Raw genomic sequence first — 23,314 nt, 5'->3', positions numbered from 1 at the left:
AGCGACCCACCCAAAAGCGCAGAGGTAGAAAGCAGAGGAGAAGAAACGCCGCGAAGGACGCAGCCCGGCGCGGCGAACGCGGACACCAGGGGAGAGACGCGCCGCCCGTTCTGGTGGAGCGTTTTCTCCCCGAGAAGCCGTGGTACGCGGCGCCGCGTGATGACGTCACCCCCGGGAAACTCCGCGAAACCCGGAAGCGACAACGTCGGCGGGTGAGTGGGCGGAGCGAGGACGTTGGCGTCGGCAGCAGCGAGGAAGTGACGTGGGCAGCGAGCGCAGAAGATGCGACCCCCACGATCTTCGGCATGTCGAGCCAAGAACTCTGCGCTCTGCTGGCAAGGCTCCCCGTGGACTGGGACGACACGGACGACGACGAGAGCACGGGAGACGAGAGTTGGGCTCCGCCCATCGCGCCAGTCTGCGATCGTCGCAAGGTCCGTGGGGACCCACGTCACTTCCAGGGGGGTGAGAAGCGGCAACAACAACGGCGGCGTTCCTCCAGCGAGGAGGTGGGCAGCCTCCAGCCCGAATGGCCAGAGTACTGCCCATGGGAGCTTATCGCGCCATGGGTCCAGGATGTCCGCAGGGTGGACGACCCTTGGAGTCACCGGTGGGAGGACACGGATGACGAAAGCGATGATGACGTGGATTTTCGGTGGGCGGTCGGTGCCGGGATGGCTCCGCCCAGCGTGCGCGTCCGAGATCATCGCGGCGTCCGTGATGACCCATGTGACTTCCGGGGGTACGAGGTTGACACGGACGACGACCAGGATGACGCCGTTTGGGCAGTCGGTGCCGGGATGGCTCCGCCCATCGCGCCCATCCAGGAGCGTCACGAGGTCCGTGGAGACCCACGTCCCTCCCAGCAGTGTGAGGAAAGCTGGTGGAAGAGGGCGACGGGAGGTCGCCAGCCAGCAACTGCGCTGCCGGGACTGCCTCGCAGGGAATCCTCCATTCCTGCTCCAGTCGCCGACCCGCATTCCCTCTGCCCGGACGTTCCCCAGCAAAATGGCAGCGCAGCACCAGCGTCCACACCTGCTGGAGAAGACGTCCACCCCCCTCCACACCACACACCTACCACCATCTCCAGCGACGTGCCCAGCCCCGTGTGGGACCGCCCAATTGTCCCGGGACCCTTCAGTGGGGCAGCAGACACAGACGAGATCACTACCATCCTCACGTGTCTGACTGGATCAGCATGGGGCTGGAGCACAACCCTCTGGCAGCAGGGAGAGACAGACAGGAGTTTTCGGGACTTCCAACAGAGACTGAGGGCGGAGTTTGATCGGCCTGAGCCAGGGATCGAACTCTGCCCCTCCACCACATCCAGTGCCAGTCAGGATCCGGGGCAAGAAGACCCAGCACTGGTGGGCGACGAGAAAGTCGCTCCTCCCGAGATCCTGGCTGTGCCCCCTGAGGAGGTCCCAGAGAGCCCAGAGAGGGAGCCAGACGACCCTCTCTTCTGTCTGTCTCTGTCTGTGTGTGTCTGTGTGGCATATGTGTCCGTATGTCGCCCCCAGTTCCCCTCTTTGTGTCCACCAGATGGCGACCCAGCCGCGGAGCCGAACCCCAGGGAGGAGGTTCCTGACCCGAATGTGCTGGTCCAAGGCGAGGTGGACAAGCCCCAAGGTACCCCTAAGTCCAGCCGGGGGGGGTGCTCCCCCAAATAATTTTTTGGGGGGGTGCAGTTCGGGTTGGGGACTCCTCCTGAGGGGAGGGGAGGTGGGGAAGCGATGGAGCTGGGTCCTCCGGTAGCCAGTGAGGAGGGCGGGGCAGGCATGGGCCTGCGTCTGCCTCCAGAGGGGTGGAGCGCCATAGAGCCCCCGGGTAGGCATGAGGACCCAGCTGGGACAGGCAGGAAGAGGGCCTGCTTGTCCCAACGGACGCAGAAGGGGCTAGCCGGATGGTCTGGCAATGCCCCCCCCCTTGGCACCAGGGCCGGGCAGCGAGAGGGGCTGCATAGTCCCAGAAGGCACCAGCCTGGGGTGCCTGGAACAGTCGCCGGAGGCTCTGGGACAATCTCCCTGCGCGGTGCAGGGGGTGACACAAGATGTGTCAGAGGGGACATGTGGAGACAGGGCCCACACGTACCCAGATGGATCGGCCCTGATTATTGTGTGCAGGTACGGGAGTCCGGGGCCGTCATGCGGGACCACGCCGGGGAGCCAGGCCGAGGGTCCGGGGCCGCCATGCGGGACCACGCCGGGGAGCCAGGCCGAGGGTCCGGGGCCGCCATGCGGGACCACGCCGGGGAGCCAGGCCGAGGGTCCGGGGCCGCCAAGCGGGACCACGCCGGGGAGCCAGGCCGAGGGTCCGGGGCCGCCAAGCGGGACCACGCCGGAGAGCCAGGCCGAGGGTCCGGGGCCGCCAAGCGGGACCACGCCGGAGAGCCAGGCCGAGGGTCCGGGGCCGCCAAGCGGGACCACGCCGGGGAGCCAGGCCGAGGGTCCGGGGCCGCCAAGCGGGACCACGCCGGGGAGCCAGGCCGAGGGTCCGGGGCCGCCACGCCTGACCACGCCGGGGAGCCAGCCCGAGGGACCGGGGCCGCCACGCCTGACCACGCCGGGGAGCCAGCCCGAGGGACCGGGGCCGCCACGCCTGACCACGCCGGGGAGCCAGCCCGAGGGACCGGGGCCGCCACGCCTGACCACGCCGGGGAGCCAGCCCGAGGGACCGGGTCCTCCAAGGGGAGGATACAGCAGGGCAGGAGCCCTGTGGTTGCCGCCGTCCGCCCCGCCGCCTCCACTGATGGTACTGTTGGGGCTCCGAGGACGTAGCCCTTGGAGGGGGGGCTCTGTCAGGATTGCCTGCAGCTGGCCTCCACACCTGACTTTAATCCTGACGCCCCATAAATGCCGGAAGTTTCCGCCCGTTCGGGGTCGCTGGCATTTTCGTGGACTCTCTGCACGAACTTGACCTGGTTTAGTTTCATGTGTTTTTGAGTTCTGGCAATCGCCACACGCCTACGGGTTAGTTTATGTTCTTTATTTAAGTTAAATTCGTTTTCGGCCACCGCGCCAGTCTTTATTTGTATTTCTTTGTTTATTGTTAATAAAACCCCGTTCCCAACATGTCAGACCTCTGCGCTTCCTTCCCCCGTAAGTCCGTAGTCGTGACAGCAATACTATTTATTTTACACGGAAATGTCCATAGTCTTCACAACCCTATGTGCATATGAGCAAAGTTCCCAGGCCATTTTTATAGTGAAACATGTTTTGGTCCAGACAGGTATTAGTTGATCCTATTTCTACACATCCTATTTTACCATAAACAAGAGAGCTTTTCAGTGGTCCAGAGCTTTTATATTGTAGGGTTTTTTTTGTAAAAGAATGCTATTCATCAATCCAATGCACAATTCCCATGTAAAATTTTCAGTGAAAACAGTGCTGGGTCAGACAGATAACAGATGATTCCGTTTTAATAGTTCAGGATGTTGAGTGGACACAGAGATCCTCACCACATACAGATTTAAAATGTTATTATTTCTGAAACAGATTTCCTGGCTGTAAGCCTCACGGAATACGGGTACTGCAGCCTGCTGAGCAGAATTTAAGGTGGAACTGACAATTCGAATAAGGAGATAACTTCAGCATCTGTTTTACTTTATGAGCTGGTCATTAGATGCCACTCCACTCCTGCCGCCCTCTCCCTCTGCGGCCCTTAGTCCCTGCAAATGGTGAGTAGAAAACCGATCGGTGGCCATGCAAAAAAGAAAAAAAAAAGCCAATGCCTGTGATGCCGCCTCCATCACGATATTCACCATATCAAAACCTGCCACTGTCCACCACACTCCATTCAACTGAAGAACTGGATGATAATGAGTACAGAAGTTGAATCAGATGTGCCAAATAAAGGTAAAGCACAAATATGTGCAGGCCAAGTGCCCTCCAGGACCAGGGTTGATTACCCCTGATCTAAACATATATACTCTCAACAACACTACATAGAACTCCAATGCACTCCAGCACTTTCACTCTCAACCACTCTGGACTCTTTGCACAAAATCTCTGCTCTTTTGACTCTTTGCACAATATATATATACACATTGACTTTCACTTATTTGCACACCTTCACCCTACCTGTCACACATATTTTATGTTAAAGACATAAAAATGTAATATTTGGTTATGCTTGCAATATTTGCATATTGGTTTTGGTTATACATTGTATACTTGCACATTTGCAATACTGTGGTCTGTAGCAGTCGCAAAAAGCATTTCACTGCATATCATATCGTGTATGACTATATATGTGAAAAATAAAATTTGAATTTGAATTTATGTTTAAAATATACTATATATTATACCCAAAAAAAGATAGGTCTACATCAGGTCAAAATATCCTTTCAGTGACATTAAATAATATTCATCTAATTTTATACATGCCTGAGATCATCTGCAGAAAGGTCCAAGCATCCTTCCTGGCTGTAAACCCTGACAGCGAGACAGAGGGGCGGGGGCGCGCACGGCGCAGGGGGCGCGCTCCCGATGCCCCAGTGCTCGTCTGTCACTGCTCGAATGCAGCTGCCCCTCCTGGACCCCCGCTCCATGCAACGAAGGGACCCCCACGGCTCTGCTGAGGAAGGCGGTGCGAAATGTGCAGTCTGGAAGTCTGAAATGATTCTCATAGGAGAACCCGGCGATTAATGCCAAAGCAGCAACTACGAAATAACTTTTTCACTTTTTTTTTGTTTCAAACGTTGAACGGGAGATTATGATGGGGACAAACTGGACTTTGCTGTGTATGATTGGATGGGCGACAATCTCGGGCGTTCTGGTGGAAATCGTGGCGGGACAGAAGGCTGAAGGTCCAAGCAGACCCGGAGCCGATGGCTCCCAAGCCCCCGCGGGCAGAGTGCGGAGACGCGGAAAACTGGACGCCCTGACCGGGTAAGGGTGGCTGGACACGCGGGGGCTGAATCTGAATTACACGAAAAGAATACTCGCGTGTGTGTGTGTGTGTGTGTGTGTGTGTTGAGTACTTTTTAAATAAAAAAAAATCGGTTCCACACCGCGTTATTTTATTCTCTGCATAAAATAGTTGGTTTTAATCATATCTCACACCCCTGCTCTGAGTGTGTGTGTGTGTGTGTGTGTGTGTGCGTGTGTGTGTTCACTTTGCATGCGTTGTTTTGGAGCACATAAACACGCCACAAGCGACTTGCGACCTCGGGACTGGCATCTGATCGTTTCCAGTCCATCAGACCCCCAACCTTCCCGTGGCTGTTTTGCAGGCCCAACGTGTGCGGATCCCGCTTCCATTCCTACTGCTGTCCGGGGTGGAAAACGCTGCCCGGGGGCAACCAGTGTGTCGTGCGTAAGTGGCGCGGCAGATGTTGCTGCTCGGCGGGACACATGTGCGGGGTTGTCTCTGTCTTTTTTATTATTCTGTTTCTCCGTCCGACAGGGGGCGCTGTTCCCCGCTTCCACGTGTGATACACGTGTGGAAATGTCATTCCCCTCCTACAACTCTGCAATTTCCTGTGCAAAATAAGTTTTTTTTTTTTTAAATAGTAAACACTGTGTAATTAATTGCATATGTGGGGAATAATCGCACGGTGGGATGTGTTTGGCGTGGATGATATTCCCACGTTGCCGCTCCAGTCCAATGCAATCCGAATGAAGCAATCCATCCCTGTCATGCTTGTGTCGGGTTTAATGAAACATGGAGACGTGGTGATTCCGTCTTGTCGTTGCCTCCAGCGATATGCCGCAGCGGCTGCGGAGACGGGTTCTGCTCACGGCCCAACATGTGCACCTGTCCCACGGGCCGCGTCGCCCCGTCCTGTGGAGCCCGGACCGGTGAGTGTGTCCCGGGGTTCCCCACTATTGACTGAATCCACCACTCACCTGCGCTGCTGATCGTGGGGAAACGTCCCTGAATTCACCCCTTCGTGGGCACGTGCGTTTTGAGAAGCTTACATTTACATTTACAGCATTTATCAGAGCGACTTACAATCAGTAGTTGCAGGGACAGTCCCCCCCTGGAGACAGTCAGGGTTAAGTGTCTTGCTCAGGGACACAATGCTAGTAATGCTAGTGGGATTTGAACCTGGGTCTTCTGCTTCATATGTGAGTGTGTTACCCACTAGGCTACTACCACCCAACTAGAAGCTTGCATGAAGCCCACCACTGCACAGACATTTAACTGTGACCCCCTTTCTAGTGGGATCAGTGGAGTGAATTTCAGGAATGATAATGTGTCTAAAACCTGATATTTTACATGAAAGGTACGGGTGTAATAAAGCATTACAAATATCTTAAAGTGCAGCACAGAAACTAGGAAATAGTCAATGTTAAAAGAAAAATACATAAAAATGCAGAACGTTGACAGCAATCAAAAGCATAATTGTCTTTATTAATTAAATGGGTTTGAAATATATTAATCCCTGACCCTGATCCAACTCCAATCAAATTGCAGGTAATGCACGAGCAGAAGTGAACTGAATAAGAGCAATATTGTTTGTGTAGTTTCTTACATATAAGTTGTTTAATTCACTGGTTAAAAAAGAGATTGTTCATCTGTGGTTGACATGACCATGTAATAAACATGCGTATGGTTTTAATCAATGACTAAATGCACTTGCCCGTGAAAGCTGGGGTGACACTGTGGGTGGAATTTCCTCTGTCCAAAGGCATGCTCACAATGTGAATTGATGACTAAATTATCCTCGGTGTAGGCGTGAGTGATAAGTGAAATACAATCCTTAGGTTATTACTTATCATGTAAAATGTATTATAGAGTTATCAAGCTTGTGCCAAACCAGTGCTTAAACGGGACAGGTCAATTTATTTTGCATTTAGTTTTAGGACAGTATGCATCCAGAAACAACCAACATTAAACTCTACATTAAGCCATTTTCAAACAATGTGCCAATCTGTACTCAGCGCTGTGAAGTGTACCGTAATTTTACTGCATTCTTTTTGAAACTGTGTACTGTTCTGAAGTTGAAGATATGATTTACCATCCATGTCCTTTAATGTCCTTCCAGCCCAGCAGTGTAGCATCAGGTGTATGAATGGTGGTGCATGCGTGGAGGACCACTGTCAGTGTACGACGGGCTATGCTGGAAAGCACTGTGAACAGCGTGAGTATAACCCAGTGCATCCTGTCACCCATTTACATTACATTTACATTTACAGCATTTATCAGACGCCCTTATCCAGAGCGACTTACAATCAGTAGTTGCAGGGACAGTCTCCCTGGACAGACTCTCTTGCTCAGGGACACAATGGTAGTAAGTGGGATTCAAACCCGGGTCTTCTGGTTCATAGGCAAGTGTGTTACCCACTAGGCTACTACCACCCTACTACCACTAGGCTACTTTGCACCCCTATGAAAAGCAGGGTGTCCATCTTGTTGCGTGCCTTGATATTTGATATGCTGTTGAAATGATGGGTTCAAAACCCAGATATGCCGTTTCAGTCCATGTATTTATCTACATGTATTCCTTTACATTGCTAATTAATTCATAATTGTTCCACATTGGCTAACAGAACTGGCAAAACATGGGAAGAGCTCTTTATTTGCCCCACATTGATCTTGTGTAATGGTGGGATCTTTATAATAAATAGAGTAAATGCTCCATTTGTAGATATGCAGTGTGCAATGTCGTGACCGGCTTAAGACGAGGCCTGAGCGGCATGGCTTTTTGCTCAACCTGTCTGACCTGCGCCCTCATGTGTGGAAAATAAATCAGTGTGGTGCATTGAATTTATGCTTGTAGTAAATGACAGTGGGAGGTTGGGCGAGGAGAAGAAATAATTTTGGCTATTGGCACAGCATGGTGCTGAGACGGTGCTAAAGCCATGGAGCTCAGACGTACTTCATTTCTACTGAAAATCTGAGGGCGCTTCCAGATGTTTGAACATGCGCAGCCCCACTCAATTTGGAACAGTCCATTTTGAGAAGAATAAGAAAAGACTTTTCAGACTAACCTGAAAAGATACCCTACTCCTTCAATGGTGCCAACAAATGATCCCAGTTTACAGATTAAGAATACTTTCCTGTCAGTATTTTATTATCGGCATAAAAGAGATATGCAGCAGTTTCTGATTGATAATCTGGTGAATCCGACACATTAAAACACTCCTAAAAATCATGTATAGCACCTCCAAATAACCCCCCTAGTGTCAGTGTGCTCTTGTTCTTAGTAAATATCTAGAGGTTTGGTCATTCAATATGATTTACGTAGTTTTTATATTGTGTCTTCATTTTCATCTGGCACAGGTAGAAATGTTTCATGACAGGATCTGTAGCTGTGTTCATTTGAAATAAAGTTTCCCTCTAGGGGACAAATTTGATATGCTGGGACATCGTGCTGTAACAAATGTGACAATGAAGTGAGTGTCATTGTGAAACACTGCATTTAACCCATCGCCTTTGTGAGCAGTGGCCAGCCATGACAGTGTGTGGGGACGGTGCTTTGCTCAGTGGCACCTTGGCCACTTCCTTTCCTGCTAGGCCACCACTGCCCCTGACAGTAGAAATGAGCTTCTGCTGTCATTTAATCTGTTCATTTACCATATTTGCACTATTTTTAATGCATGAATATTAGCTGGAATATATGTCCACCAGTTTGAGTTACTGGCTTGTCTTTCAGCTCTCTGTGAGAAGAAGTGCCAGAATGGTGGACGCTGCATCGGGCCTAACAGGTGTGCCTGTGTGTATGGCTTCACCGGCCCTCAGTGCGAGAGAGGTAAGCAAAGCCCCTGTGGAAGATCTGACTCACTGTTATGTCTCAGGGTTTGGTGGAATGGACTGGCCCTGTTTCTCCGCGTCTGTGTAGAGGAAGTGACTAATGTAGATGAGAGCGAAGTACGACACGTGAGTGAAGTCACAGGTCCTTGTTTTTAATTAAAAAGATATTCAAGTATACACTCTTTCTACTAATTAACAAACTCACTGGTAAATTGACTGGTAAAACATGGTGAATGCAGTACCATATTCATATCCAGCTATTCTGATCTAAGTAACCAAAATGCACTACAAAAGGTGATTCAGGGGTTTGTGCATCACAAGCTGAAATATAAGCCTTATTCTTTTGTATAATGCAGGACACGTGTGTCAGTAGATCTGGTGGGAAGTGGTGGGTTGCAGCGCAAAGAAGGGGACTTTGGGCTGTCCAGCCTGCAGCCAAGAGGCCAGACTCATTTCCTCCCAGGCATTAGTAGTGACTGGACAGGCTGCTCTACTCAAGAGCAACTTGGTCATCAAGGCTTTTGATGAGGTCCAAAGCACTCGCCTGAGTCATTACTGCCAGTATGGCATCAATGCGGGAAGCAACGAGTCATACTGCGGTCAGCATTATAATTTCTGTCCTGGCCTGAATGGCACTCCGGGACAGGTTTTCCTGATGTTCCGTGTTCTGATGTTTCGCCTGTTTTGTAAATGTAACTGCATGTTTTTAGTCAGTGTGTGCCACCAGTGTGTGTCACCCGGTTCCGTGCCTTGTATGCATCACGTCTTGTCGTATTAAATCCCTGTCTGTTTCCCTGGAGTCGCGTCCTTCCTGCCTGCGCCTTTCTAATCATTAGCGCTATAAGCTTGCGTTAAGAACATGTACATATTTGAATAGATGTATATGATGTGAAGTTGCTTTTGTGTAATAGTGTGGCAATGCAGTGATTGTGCCTTATTAGATTTTTTACTGTTCACTAATCTGGTGTGTTAAGGTCTAAACTGATAGTAAAATTGCCTGTATGTAAAGAATATTAATTTCTCCAGCATTGAATGAAACTTCCATTACCCACCACTTCAAAATGGGCCACTTCAAGATGCAAGAAATATATTTATATATATATTTATATATAAATATATTAAAAATATTGTTCCGGGTAGGTTTAAGTGTAAGTGTTGGTCTTGTGAACATCCCGTATGCATGACACTCTGCCATTATAGCTCCTCCTGATTTGGCTTCTGACCATCTTCTGTAAATGTTTATAACCCAGTTTTAAAAGCAGTCCTGATCTGACACAGCCAGTGTTGGAACATCGTGCTATGGTGCAGATGTATTTACCATTTACTTTATAATTTGTAACAGACTAAGAGGCACACACATTTTCTTTTTTGTGGCAGCCGTGATGACACCTTAATGTAGTCGAGGCGACTACATGTAGTCTCTAATCAAAATAAAATGAGAATCTATTCTACAGCGAGGAGTTACTCTCAAGTAATAATGACCTACTTTATTAAATGTGGGCATTTAATAACATACTTGACAAATACCACTTGCGTTTCCTGTTCACCTTATGCACATTAGCTCCTTGTTGAAGCAGCCTTGGTAAACTTATATATAAAGAGTTTGGTAATGCATGTTATTTGCAAGTGTATTTTATAGTATCAAACTTTATAGCTTGAATTTTAAACAAATCTGATGCTAAATAATGTAAAGTAAAATTGATTAATTGTCACATGTGACACACCACAGCACAGCACCCGGTGCACACAGTGAAATGTGGTCTCTGCATTTAACCCATGCCCAGGGGGATGGGTTGGGCACTCACGAAAGGCGCCCGGGGAGCAGTGTGAGGGGACGGTGTTTTGCTCAGTGGCACCGCAGTGGCACCATGGTGGGTCAGGATTCGAACTGATTACGGGTCCGTTTTCTTACCCGCTAGGCCACCACTGCCCTTAGAGTGCGAATGCAGTCCCCCACTAGCAGAAATTATGCAGTTGCGATTCCCACATTTAGGGAATTCGCTGGAGTCAGGTCTACCAGGTGAAGTGGCGAAGTTGAGCATGGAAGTTGAGTAAGTAGGCTGGAAACCCTCTCGTAGCACATGTGAATACATTTCTGCTTCTGTTCCATCTCTCAGACTACCGGACAGGCCCCTGCTTCACCCAGATCAACAACCAGATGTGCCAGGGTCAGGTGAGCGGCATCGTCTGCACCAAGACGTTGTGCTGCGCCACCGTGGGCCGAGCCTGGGGCCACCCATGTGAAACGTGTCCATCACAGCCTCAGCCCTGCCGTCGAGGCTTCATCCCAAACATACGAACTGGAGCTTGTCAAGGTATCAAAGAATGTCTGACAGCCTGAAATGAGTTCTGCATTTTGATATTTATTTTTAGAACGGCCCTAAAAAAGCATTATTACTACTCATTCATACATTATACATGTTTATTCTGCAGAACATTACTTTGATAATGAAGCGGACTGTGAAATTAATACATGATTTATTTTTTATTGAAACGGGAGATATATGTTTCAATTTCCAGAATAAAGTACATGATTTAAGTATATATTCAGTTTCAGATTTTGTATTTGCTGTTTGGATTTTGCCCCTCAAAGATGATGAGCAGCCATTTTGTATTGAAAGCTCTGCTTTCACAGAGACAGGACAGGACAGGAAGGCGTATGCCAGCCAGGCACAGTAATGCAGCCGTGCTGAGACAGGCCAGACAAACGGGAAACCGGGCAGACGTGCACCTCAGTGCCACTGGTGCTTTGAGGGATCAGTGGTGGTGGGAGGCCAGCAGAGAAAAGCAGATTTGCAGTAACAATCAGCCACATTTGCTTGGCCTGTTTTTGGTCTCGTGGCTGTCCTGAGCGTCCTCATGGTGTCAGTCCTGGTTGTAGAAAGGATGACTGGAGTCATCATGTCCCCTCTATAAAAACCTACGATCTATAATCAGATTATAGGTCAAAGTTAGTACGTATATATTTTGGCGTTACAGAGTCACTGTCTACTGTTACCTGGTTACAGATGAGTTGCCTCTGAAGCACTCATTGTTTTATAAGGTATAATGATTCTTCTTACCTTTTCATCTTCGTTTCCAGTTGGCTTGCTTATAAGATGTTTGGTCAGTACTTCATGCCAGTCGTGGTTGTGATGCTTGGCAATTATTGGTTTCCAAAGCGATTAATTGCCTCCAGTGTACATAGCACCCAGTGGACGTTTGGAAAGGGGACCGTGCCATGCTGCACTCAGCATACTGGAGCAATTTAGCACAGGCATGTCTGCAGATCGAGGCACTTTGTGTCCGTTGCCAAGTCTTATCACCGAAATTGGCACCGATTGGGCATCTGGAATAGCTTAATGAGCAACTCGCAAACAGCAGAGGAAGCTAGGTGGTTTGTTCAGGTTTGAATCGGTCCTCAGAGCACGTTCTACCAAAATATGGAAAATACCTTGAGGTGTGCATTAATCAGACACAATGCTGCTTTTTTTTTTTACATCAGAACAGAACACACAGGACTGCAGGCCTGTTTGATAATGAAATGATGAGTTAAATATTTCCTTGTAATGGACCAGGAGTCACTAGCCTCCGCGCTGCAGTGTGGGCTCAAATGAGGGATTTGATACCCAATGCATATTTTGTCCCCGTTTGTAAGTTGGTTTAAATGTAAGATTGCGTCATTGTGCTTAAGTTACACTGTTTGTATTAAACTGTTTTGGTCTAGTTCAGCTTCGGGGTGACTCAGTGCATAACTCATTACTCCAGACCACAGTGCACCCTCAACCTTCCTGTTTGTGAGGGGGGAAAAATTCCCCTGTTTTTTCATTCAATTGATTTAATTCGTCACCTCTCCTCCATCCTTCATTACATACAAAAAGAAAAACATTGTTTCACTGGGAGAGATCTGGTTTAATATGAGCTGTCTGACACTGTGATGGTGGACTATATACACCATCTAAGTACCCTGACCCAGTTTAAAGCAGATTGTCTTTCTGATATCGAAAACACTCAATATGCATGCATTTGACCCTAGTTATTGTAATGTGTCTGTCTCTCTTGGTCCCTCCCTCTTGTCTCATTTCTCCACCACCCTTCTGCAACAGCCTGTTGCACAAGGGCCCCTTTTTCCCTACGGGTGTGGGCTGGGTGGATAATATAGCCCCATGAATGCTGCCTCTGTCTTGGCCCATATTGTCGCTGTGGAGCAGCGGCTCCCTCTTTAAGTGGTTTCACTGAAAAGCCTTCTTCAGGCAATCGTCTTCCCTGACACTGGGTTGCAGGAACTGACTTCGCCCACAGCACTGGTCCGGATTCTGCACAAAGGAGTTTCACAGACACGAGTTAAAGGCCACGCCATTATAAAAAATAACCACAACGTGGAATAAGAAAAGGACTGGTAAATATTGACACCTTGAAGTGTCAGGTTTGCTAATGGACCCATTTAGGAGGGGATTCACATTTACCACATCTGTTTAATTCACTTTCCATTTGTCTTATTTCCTAGGCAGCCTGAAAAAAAAGTGGCTGGATAGAACTTTCCAAAGCTGTAAAATCGAGCCTGTAATAGCAATGCTTGTGAAGTAAAAGTGCCAAAAGAGATACAATTTGCAGACCACAATCATTTCCTCTGTCATGGGACAAGTGTTCAGTTTTGAACTCTCACTTTTTCTCTGGACGTATTTCTGTCTTAGCGTCTGTGTGATTGGGTAATTGCAGATGTTAAGTTCATGCAGTGTTGATTGCAGCTGTTTTGGTTTATGTGTTCTGCACGCTTGCCCAGATGTCGAAGAGTGCCAGGCCATACCGGGTTTGTGCCAGGGGGGAAAGTGTTTAAACACAGTGGGCTCGTACAAGTGCAACTGCCCGGCTGGACATCGGCTTAACGAGGGGACGCAGAAGTGTGAGGGTGAGTGCCACCAGACAACTGATGACAACTTTTTTTTGTTTTTATGTCTCAAACATGGTAACTTGTAGCATCAGACTTGCCATTTTATTACAGAGAGTACTTGCTATAGCGGTTGTGTCAACATCAGGACAAAGTTCCACATATTGCTTGTTGGATTCGAATGAAGAAGTTGTAAAGTAACAGGTATTCAGCGGCATAAAGTTGAGGCAGGGCATTGAACATAACCGTCTGGGCTATAAGCAATGGAATATGAACAAAATTAATTATGCTGTGCAAAATAATAATAAGTAGGACATAATGAAGTGAAGTGAAGTGATTGTCACATGTGACACTCAGCAGCTCAGCACACGGTGCACACAGTGAAATTTGTCCTCTGCATTTAACCCATCACCCTGAGTGAGCAGTGGGCAACCATGACAGGCGTGGGGACGGAGCTTTGCTCAGTGACACCTCAGTGGCACCTTGGCAGATCGGGATTCGAACCGGCAACCTTTTGGTTATGGGACAGCTTCCTTAACCGCTAGGCCACCACTGCACCAAAGGCCACCACTGCCCCAATCCGGCCCCCTAATCCTTGATCATGAGTGTGAAAACATTGTCTTGCATCCTTCGTTTGTTGTTCAAACAGAATATCTTATGTATTGGTTTATAGCATTAATTGCTAATGCCTGTGCTTTTAATGGACACCTACCAGCCTGTCAGAAGCAACCGTTTGTAGCTCAATGCAGCTGAATTCTGAAGTTCCTTGGCAGAGGCCTGCAGTAAACTTATCAGAAAACCTCAACAGCACTTGTGGCGTATTCACATTCTGACACCCGAGAGGATCAGCCAACTGACAAACCACACTCGCTTTGCCAGAAGCTTCTCCTTTCATCCCTTACACTAAGTAGACAGCGTCACACTGTCATTCACCCCTTTGAGTTGCACATGTACTGTTGTAACTGCTCAAAATGACTTTTAGGCAGAGAATAATGAAACTCAAGTTAGTGTCACAAAACTTCGGCAAAACTTTTTTGAGAAAATGTTCATGAGAACATTGGAGATTTCATCCCACTGGCAATGAGTGTCATAGTAGGGGGACAATGTTGAATGATTATCCAGGGCATAACCATTAGGTTTCAGAGCAAGTCTGTCGACTGGTTGAAAGACACCCAACTCTTCAGAACTCTGCGATTACCTGATGTAATTTGTCTCGTAATAAGCTGTGGTAGCCTAACCTGTAAAGAAGCGAACCTGTAATCAGAGGGTTGCCGGTTCGAATCCCAAGGTGCCACTGAGGTGCCACTGAGTAAAGCACCGTCCCCACACACTGCTGCCCACTGCTCACCAAGGGTGATGGGTTAAAAGCAGAGGACCGCGTGCTGTGCTTCACAATGATAACCACTTCACTCTCACTTTCGTGTTCAGGTAAAATATACACCCACCAGGTTGCTATGTTGTCATGTCCATTTACAGTTAACTTGTTAAAAAATAACCATGATATACCCCCAGTACTCGAGTTTCATCCCTTGTGCTATTTTATCAATGAATGCATAGGTCTATTAAGGGCGCTATGATTTCGGCGACATAGAAAAGGCAGATGGAATCGCGGAATCCAACAAATAAAGTGGAATCCAATTAGCATTTCTGGCCCCTGCAACCCACACGTGTTTCCTGTTGAATTGGGACATTCACATACACAAATGCAATGTAAACACTGTATAATACCACTGATATCTTTTTTGGTCCAATACCAAATCCGATACAGATAGTTTATAAAAAGAAAAAATGTGATCGGAAAGTCGAACTGAATGGTGTGTGTCCTGCGGCACCATGAGATTTTCTGGGAGGGGGGGTTCGTTGGGTGTCTGTCTTGGCTACTGAGCTGCTGGCGGGTGGGTTTGGTGCTCGCCCAGGGGCCGCCTGTTTCTGTGACGTCACTGAGTCACGTTGATGCGTGAGCAGCAGTATTTCCACTGGCACATTTACTTTTAGTTGGAACGGGGTACATAAATAAAATTTATATGTAGGATCAATACACACATCCCTAGTAAACGCATAGTCAGCTGTGGCGAAGAGGCTGTCAATGTCGAATCCGCATCGCTTGCCCGATTGGTTCTGAGCAAACTCATGGGAACAAATCAGCTGATTTAAAATGTGATTTTATTATCATGGTTCCAGTACATAATGCAAGTGGTCACAACTTATTTTTATTACTCCAGGTCTCCTCAATATTTATTTATTTGATACGTTTGAATGATGACTTCAAACGTGAAGCACTTTTATTTTATACAAGGAAGAATATTGTGAAATTGTTCTTTGCATGAACTGCACATATTATTTACATGAAAATGGTTTACAAATGCAAACAGTAAATGCCCAAGCATTTTTTATTGAACAGTGATTAAATGGGATTTTGTCATATTGCATTTGTTCTTTTCTCACATGCACTCCATAATGCATGGAATTTAGGAAGAAATAAAACAGATTTCATAGGCAAATGCTAAGTTTTCCATCCATCCAGGCGGCGCCACAAACTAAGGGAGAAAAAAAAAAGTGTGTCTTAAAACTAGTTTGTATTAATGTGTCTTTATATGAAAAGGACAAGACCACATGAATTGCAAAGTCTAGTAGTAAAATGTAGTAGTAATTATGACTATTTGGCATTCGTGTGCAAGCGCCATAAAAACATAATTAATCTCATTGAGGAGGAATCAGATGTAGCTGAGGAACTTTGACTGTAGCCATGAGAGAAAACTAAAATCACAGTGCACCGCACCCATCAATATTTGAGTGAAAATATCGATGGGAGTAAGTCGGATATTAATCATGATTTCACAACAATTCCACAAAATATGTCTGACAAACAATAAAATTCACCCCCCCCCCCCCCCCCCCCCCCCCCGTTTTCTTTTTCCTACTTGACTACTGTAAACCACTACTGAATATTGTACATATGTTGTTGTAGCTCCTATGCACCACTATTTCTCGCTAATGGCTAACATGTTGTAGCTTGTGTTTCCTTTCACCCACTGAAAGTTTCAGACGTCTAGCTTCGGGGCAGCAATTTTCCAGCACCCACACAACATGATGGTGCACAATTATCTCATTGTCTTTATGCTTGTCTGTCAAGCGACAGCTTGTCACATCTGCTAATTACAAGCAGAGGCGCCGCTTGCTACGATAAAAACATGCTGTTTCCTCAGAGCGCTGTAATCTGCTACAGGGTGCGGGACATAACAGCCTCTTCGCTCTTTTGGCTCGGAAATTCCTGTCCAGATATGATATGCACACAATTATATATTTTATTTTCTGCCCAATTCAATTTTCATATTTCAGTAACTTTTTACTACTGAATCAAACAAAATCCCATTATAGTGACCTCGTCGCCTGCGTGTGGAATAATCCCATTGAAAAAGCCATTCGCTGATGACATCGGCAATGAAAGAAGGTACAAGGATGAGGTTCTCTCGCCTGGTGTTCTGCAGCATGCTCTCGCTTTCTCTTGTGGGGGAAACCCAGCAGGCCGATGCTGAAGGCCTGTAATTTACGTAAAAAAAAAAAAAAAAATCACACTGAGGCCATTGTTCCAGAGGTAAAGACGCAGAATGATGGCAGAGTAATGGAGTTTTTTTTTTAGCAATGCTGCCAATTCTCCTGATATTCCTGATATTCCTGTGAAAGGAGAGACAAATAAATGTGTCTGATGGTATTGCTGTTTTGTCGCAGCATTTGTACAGGCATTCATAAATACTTTTTACAGTTTGTTAGGTTGTTTAAATCAATCATGAGTGTGCAGTTTTTAAAGTAAAAAAAACCTATTTCATATGTTCAATTAATAATAGTTAATAGTTTCATTTCAGTTAAGTCATTTTGATTTACCGTTGTGGGTAAATGAAACAGATTACGTGTGTAACACCTGCTCTGTTTTTGGCCAGATGTGGATGAGTGTGCCATCGGTCATGTGTGTAATGGAGGACAGTGCGTCAATTCTGCCGGCAGCTTTTCCTGTGTGTGTTCCTCTGGCTATGTGCTGTCCGCAGACAGAACGCACTGCTACGGTAAGTCATCAACAACAACAACAACAACATTTATTTCTTATATAGCCCAAAATCACATACAGTATGTCTCAATGGGCTTTGACAGGCCCTACAGTTGACACCCCCACACTTGACCCTTCTGCACACAAGTTAAAACTCCACACAAAAAAAAACTCTAGGAGAGAGAAAAAAGAAAGGAAGAAACGTTGGGAAGGAGTGATACAGAGAGGGACCCCCTTCCAGGGTAGAGTGAGCCTGCAAATGGTGTCAGTGCAGGGTTGGGGAGGATATAATGATAAGTCCTACAGTTGTAGGGTTGGAGAAGTCCAGGATGTAGTCAGTGTCATGGTCTAGATTACGTGTCTAAAGTGCCTAATACGTGAAAAACACTTATAACCTAGTTATGAAGAATGACTTTTGACAGTTTGTTAAAAGTAGTGGCTCTCTATTGTGCATGTGAGTGAGAAGCAGCTTCATCTAAACCACCAAACACTGGTGGGTCTGTATGAACTGATCAAAGCTGACGATGGGTTCGGCTCTGGTGGGATCCCGAATGTGGAGCACAGATCTCTGCTCTTTTTGGCTGCTGTTGTTTCAGGTGCCGCTCCGCCAGCTGACTCCTTAGTGCCTTGTTTCTGAGTTGACCCTTGAAAATAGGTTCTGAAAACTAGGTTCATTTTTGGTTTGCCCTAACCCTTTATCCACAAATGGCTCGGTTTGGATACATGTGGGCCTAAAGGGCCCTACATGGCATCAGAAGAGAGGAAATCTTGTACAGAAGCAGGAATATCTTTATCCTGATGGCCATTTTTTCCCCTCTTAACTGAAAAACCACACTGGTAAACCCTTGCCTCAGAACATCTGTGCACCTTTCAGACTAATTCTGTTGGCATTTTCCAAGCTGGTTTGAGTTTAGCAGATGACCAGAATGATCTGGGTTTTTTTTTTTTAGAATGGCTTCACTAATTTTAATGTATTAAGGCAACTGACCATGAGCTATATTTTATTAAAACAAAATAATTATTAATGCTGAATTCCATACAAAACAGTCCTTAGTGTTTGAGGGATGCCTTCTTCTACTTACGCTATACTGATAGGCCTCTTCCTTTTCTGTTTGTTGTAAGAACTGAATAATTATTCTGATGTTCCAAACACTGATTGGAACAAGGCACTGTTTCATAGATTTAGAATTTTAAAATGACAGAGATGAAGATCATATGTACGCACATTCTGACTGTGGAAATAGTTGAGAAATCAATGTAAAAAAAATAGGAGCAAACCGAGATGATATGTAGGTTGTGTTGTGTAAATAATGTTTTTGAACTATGTTAAAAATGTAGCTGCCTGATGCCAACGCACCGCTCACACACTTTACCCCACAATCTGTCACTGAGACCCTCCACCACAAAACCCTTTCCACCCTTCTGCTTTCATGTGGATTAGAGTGTCTGCAGCAATTACAGACCTGCTGAAGTTTTATGCTGCTGGGGGAATGTTCATGTCAGAACATGTGCTGAAGGCTTCTCTGCGCATTCTCTTACCCGGAGAGACCACAATTTCATCAAAAGCGAGACGTCATGCCATTTTATTGTGTCCAAAGAAATTCAGGAACAAATCAGAAAGAAAATCATTAATATCTATCAGAGAGGCATTATCCACAAACAGCAAAAACATAGAACAATTTTTAACCTTCCCAGGAGTGGCGGGCTGCAGCGACCACTCATCCCAAATGGTCACAAAAGACCTCACAACAACATCCCAAAGAACGTCCGGCCTCACCAGATACTAGGTTTAGTCGGCAATCACTTTGTCACATAGGGAGACAGTAGGCCATGGACTTAAACCTAACCCTAAGTACTACAAGTTATCCACAGCTAATAGGGCTATACTGATGCCCAACTAAATATGAAATTAGCAGTTATTTCACATGCAGCCTGCTCTCATTCCAATATCAGTGAATTTTTTCATTTTTGTTAATTAATTAAGACAAATAATACATGAATTCTGGGATTTTTTTCATGCTGATATGTAAGACACACAATGATATATACTTTATGTAAAATTGGAGTATTTCTGCACCCATAGTGATTTTGTCACAGATCGTGTGTATAATAGATTGAAAATAAGCTTATTCCACTGATCATTCAACACGTTTTTATGTAAACTCCACTCTACACTGTATCTCTCATCCCGCCGACTTATGTCATTTCCCCTATTAGCGTAACTGCTATGAAAACCAGCTCAGGAAATACAGCAGGGAAACACAGGCGCCAAACACATTGGCACACATCAGGAGGCCCCAAAAACAAGGCTGACAAGGGACCCTGCCAACTCAATCTCAACTCTTCCCCCAGCTCACCACCATCAAACAATAAGACAACACTGTTCTCTGTGCTGTGTTTATCTTGGAGGGAGCTTTGCATGTGTAGACCACCTCCTCACGCTCCCCCTGTGCAGTGACTTATTGATTTTGGATGCTTTCAGCATCAATTCGTAGATTTCTTTTCACCCAAGCTGTTCTACGGAACACCTTTTCTGGGTATGCATTATGAATGTCTTTCAATGCATCATAAGGGTAGATTACGCTAGTGATTAAACACCAAAAACAGTGACATATGACCAAAAAAAAAATTATTTGAGCAAAGAATAACATAATGGCAAGATCAACAACGATAATTTTCCATAACCAATTAGGCCTAGTCAGGGTCGCGGCTGCCAGAGTCCATACTGGTACATTGGGCACAGTGTGGGGTGGGGCACACGTCTTAAAACCACATTTCCAGGAAAACATTTTTATGAGATTTTTTTTTTCATTTAGTTTGATTTTGGTCAACTGTAAAGATATTAAATCCAAGAGTCAATGATCTAAGGGTTAAGGATTTCATGCACTGTGGTGTGCACATGCGCCTGATTAACAGGTCCTGATCGCTTCCACTTGAGGTTAATTGGGCAGGGGAGATCAGGATCGATTAAATGCAGAGAGCAGCCATACAGACGTGGCTGCTGCATTAATGTGGACATGGCCCTTTCCTTACATTGTTGGTTTTGTTCCTGTCAGTTAACACACTGTGCCATTGTGCCAGGATTTGCTTTTCATTGTGTTTTGTTATAATAAATCCCTTTATCCTGATGTTCGTCCTCTGCACCTCATGCCCAGTATGACCCAGAGACAGGACATGCACACAAAATTAGGTTAGGCAATGACTCAACTGATGGAAAATCAGTTGATTTTCCATACTGTATTTTTACACTGAATTTTTAATGAAAGTTATAAGCATATTTTCACCTACTGATTCATGCCGGTTGCTCAGTCTGGAAGCTGGTCAAAATCTGGTGATATCCAAAATAGAATTATTGTTTATTTTTACCCTGAGAATTTATGAGAATTTCAAACCTGCCAGCAGTTTATTGTAGGTTAGTGTGTTTAAAGTAAAGTAAATGCGAAATACAAAAATTTGAAATTGGAATAAACACTATATCAGTGTAGCCTGAGAAGCTAATTGGAACCATCAGGGATGCTGCTGTCTCATTGGTAAACTAGTCGGTTCTCATTTATGTTTGTTTCATCCTCTTAATTAGCTGCTCGCTAGGACTTAAAAACCTTAATTAGCAGTAGAACCGACTTGGGAGGCCAGATGCATTAACATCATGTTGATAATTCTAACCAGTTGGGCATGCTTGGGGTTGTGTGCTTTGAAATTCTTCTGCAGATGTGTCATTAAACAGGGATCTCGCATTTCACATTTCAGGTGGCATGGTGATAAGATGATATTATGGTATGAAATCAGTCATGCCATGGCAGAATTTGTGGTCAGTATGTAACCCCTGTTTATTTGATGTAATTAACCAAAATAAAGGTGGATTAATGATGTTGCAGGAGGCATTGGTTTTGCATGTGAGCAACTGTCTGCTGCGCCGCGACTTCCTCTTTGTAATCTCATTTGACTGTGTTATGGAGTTATGTTTGTGTAGGCAGCACTGCTGTTCTTTCTCCAAAGACTGTCAGTGTCACTTCCTGCTCTGGCTGGGCCTTTGAAGGGCAGAAAGTGAACTGACACACTTGCATGATATAAGCACTGAGGCTATTAGAAACACAAACTTCAGCAGCGGACGTCACTCTCCTGCTCTTTCCATTTGGATTTATGTTTGAAATATGGCTTCTCTGTATTCTTATTCTTATTAATTTGGGTGTTTTCAAGATTTCTTGTTTAATAAGACGGATTTATTTTTGAGCCTGCCCACTCCTTGACCTTCCGGCAGAGATTTCTGAGAGAGACCTTCTGAGAGATTTCACAGTTCAGTTTTAACTTCATTACCCAGGAAAGACTTGCTAAATGCTCAGCCTGTATTTTCACAGCATGGTGTAAAGTGCAAATGGCTGCATAATGAAAGGAAGGTCATGTCAGATCACAGCAGGTAATGCATCATAATTCCTCCAAATGTAATTCGATTACCAATGAGGCTGCACAAGAATGTAAACGCTGGGTGTAATTGTTCTTTTGACAGTTTGCTTCAGTGTATTAATTGACAAGATTATTGGTTTAAATAAATTATTTTACACTTTATTTTCAATTTATTCTCGCTATATGTATATAGGGGTTTAGAAAATGGAGTGGATTCTGTTTCTGGAGCAAAAACCATTAGTGGATATATCTCTCTCAGAGATATTTGGGAAGAGATTTGAACAAACTAAGTGAGATAGGTTAACAAACTAAGTGAACATGTGACAAATGACAGTACTATTATTCTCAGAATTTATTGCTTATTCGTTTCGTCATGGATGCTGCAGTGACTGGTGTTTTTTTATGTGTCTCAGACAAGCATCCAGGCAAGTGTTTCACTGCTGTGGTGAATGGCCGCTGTGCAAATGAGCTTCCTGGCTCCTACACTATGGTTCAGTGCTGCTGTGATGGTGGCCGTTGCTTGGGTCAGGGGACAATACCCGAAATGTGCCCCTTCAGGGGGACAGGTGAGTTATAGCACCAGCTCTCTCGACTACACCTGATCAAAGAAACAGAGACATCTTCCTGCTTAAACTTTCTTCAGACACTTTAACCGTGGTTGGATTCAAGTTGTTTGGATACCAGATTCTTTTAGGATCTTTATAAAATTCATGGACAAGTTTCTTACAGTGTAAATAATTCTGCTAATGTTGAAACACTGACAGATCAACCCTCATCACCAGCAGTTGTTCGGAACTTGTCCATTTGTATTTACAAAGTTATTATTACTGGAACACTTCCTCTTCATCTGCTCTGTATGGCATCGATTAGTCATGCCTCTGAAGTTCACAACCACAACAGTGGAGGAATTAAGGGGAAAATGCACCAAGAATAATATAAATGAAATGATTAATGAGATTGGCTGAGGTATGCCATTGTGTATATTTTATTGCGGTTTGTAGTTCTGCGCTATTTTAGTAACATAACAAACCAAAAGAATAAAGATACACTACCAGTTAAAGGTTTGGATGCACGTACTCATTTGTCTGAAGGCTGAAACAGAGGACTGTGAAACAACTTATGTGAAGTTATGTAATTAACTGGAATAATATTAACAAAAAGTTTAGTCTCTCCAAAGCAGTGATGGCAGCATTTCACGCTCTTGGCTTCTCTCCACCGGTTAGGCAAGAGGTTAGACAAGATGGTTTTCTGAAGATTTAGGGTGAAGGTTTTTGATCTTTCACTCATGTTAATGAGCATCTTAA

General features: G+C 45.6%; 1 protein-coding gene across 1 annotated transcript in view; it reads left to right on the top strand.

Moving 5' to 3' along the window:
• The first annotated feature begins 4,513 nt into the window (after positions 1 to 4,513).
• Positions 4,514 to 23,314, top strand: part of fbn2a (fibrillin 2a) — a 61,238-nt gene continuing 42,437 nt past the window's right edge. Inside the window, 9 exon segments of the mRNA XM_028971708.1 lie at positions 4,514 to 4,889; positions 5,234 to 5,316; positions 5,703 to 5,801; positions 6,992 to 7,087; positions 8,603 to 8,698; positions 10,818 to 11,015; positions 13,463 to 13,588; positions 17,506 to 17,628; positions 22,424 to 22,576. Of these exon segments, the coding sequence (XP_028827541.1) occupies positions 4,714 to 4,889; positions 5,234 to 5,316; positions 5,703 to 5,801; positions 6,992 to 7,087; positions 8,603 to 8,698; positions 10,818 to 11,015; positions 13,463 to 13,588; positions 17,506 to 17,628; positions 22,424 to 22,576 (1,150 nt within the window). The 5' untranslated portion in view covers positions 4,514 to 4,713.

Source organism: Denticeps clupeoides, chromosome 3 (assembly GCF_900700375.1).
Source record: "Denticeps clupeoides chromosome 3, fDenClu1.1, whole genome shotgun sequence".
NCBI classification, from domain to species: Eukaryota; Metazoa; Chordata; class Actinopteri; order Clupeiformes; family Denticipitidae; genus Denticeps; species Denticeps clupeoides.
The sequence above is the reverse complement of the archived record's forward strand: the minus strand, read 5'-3'. Positions and strand labels throughout refer to the sequence as shown.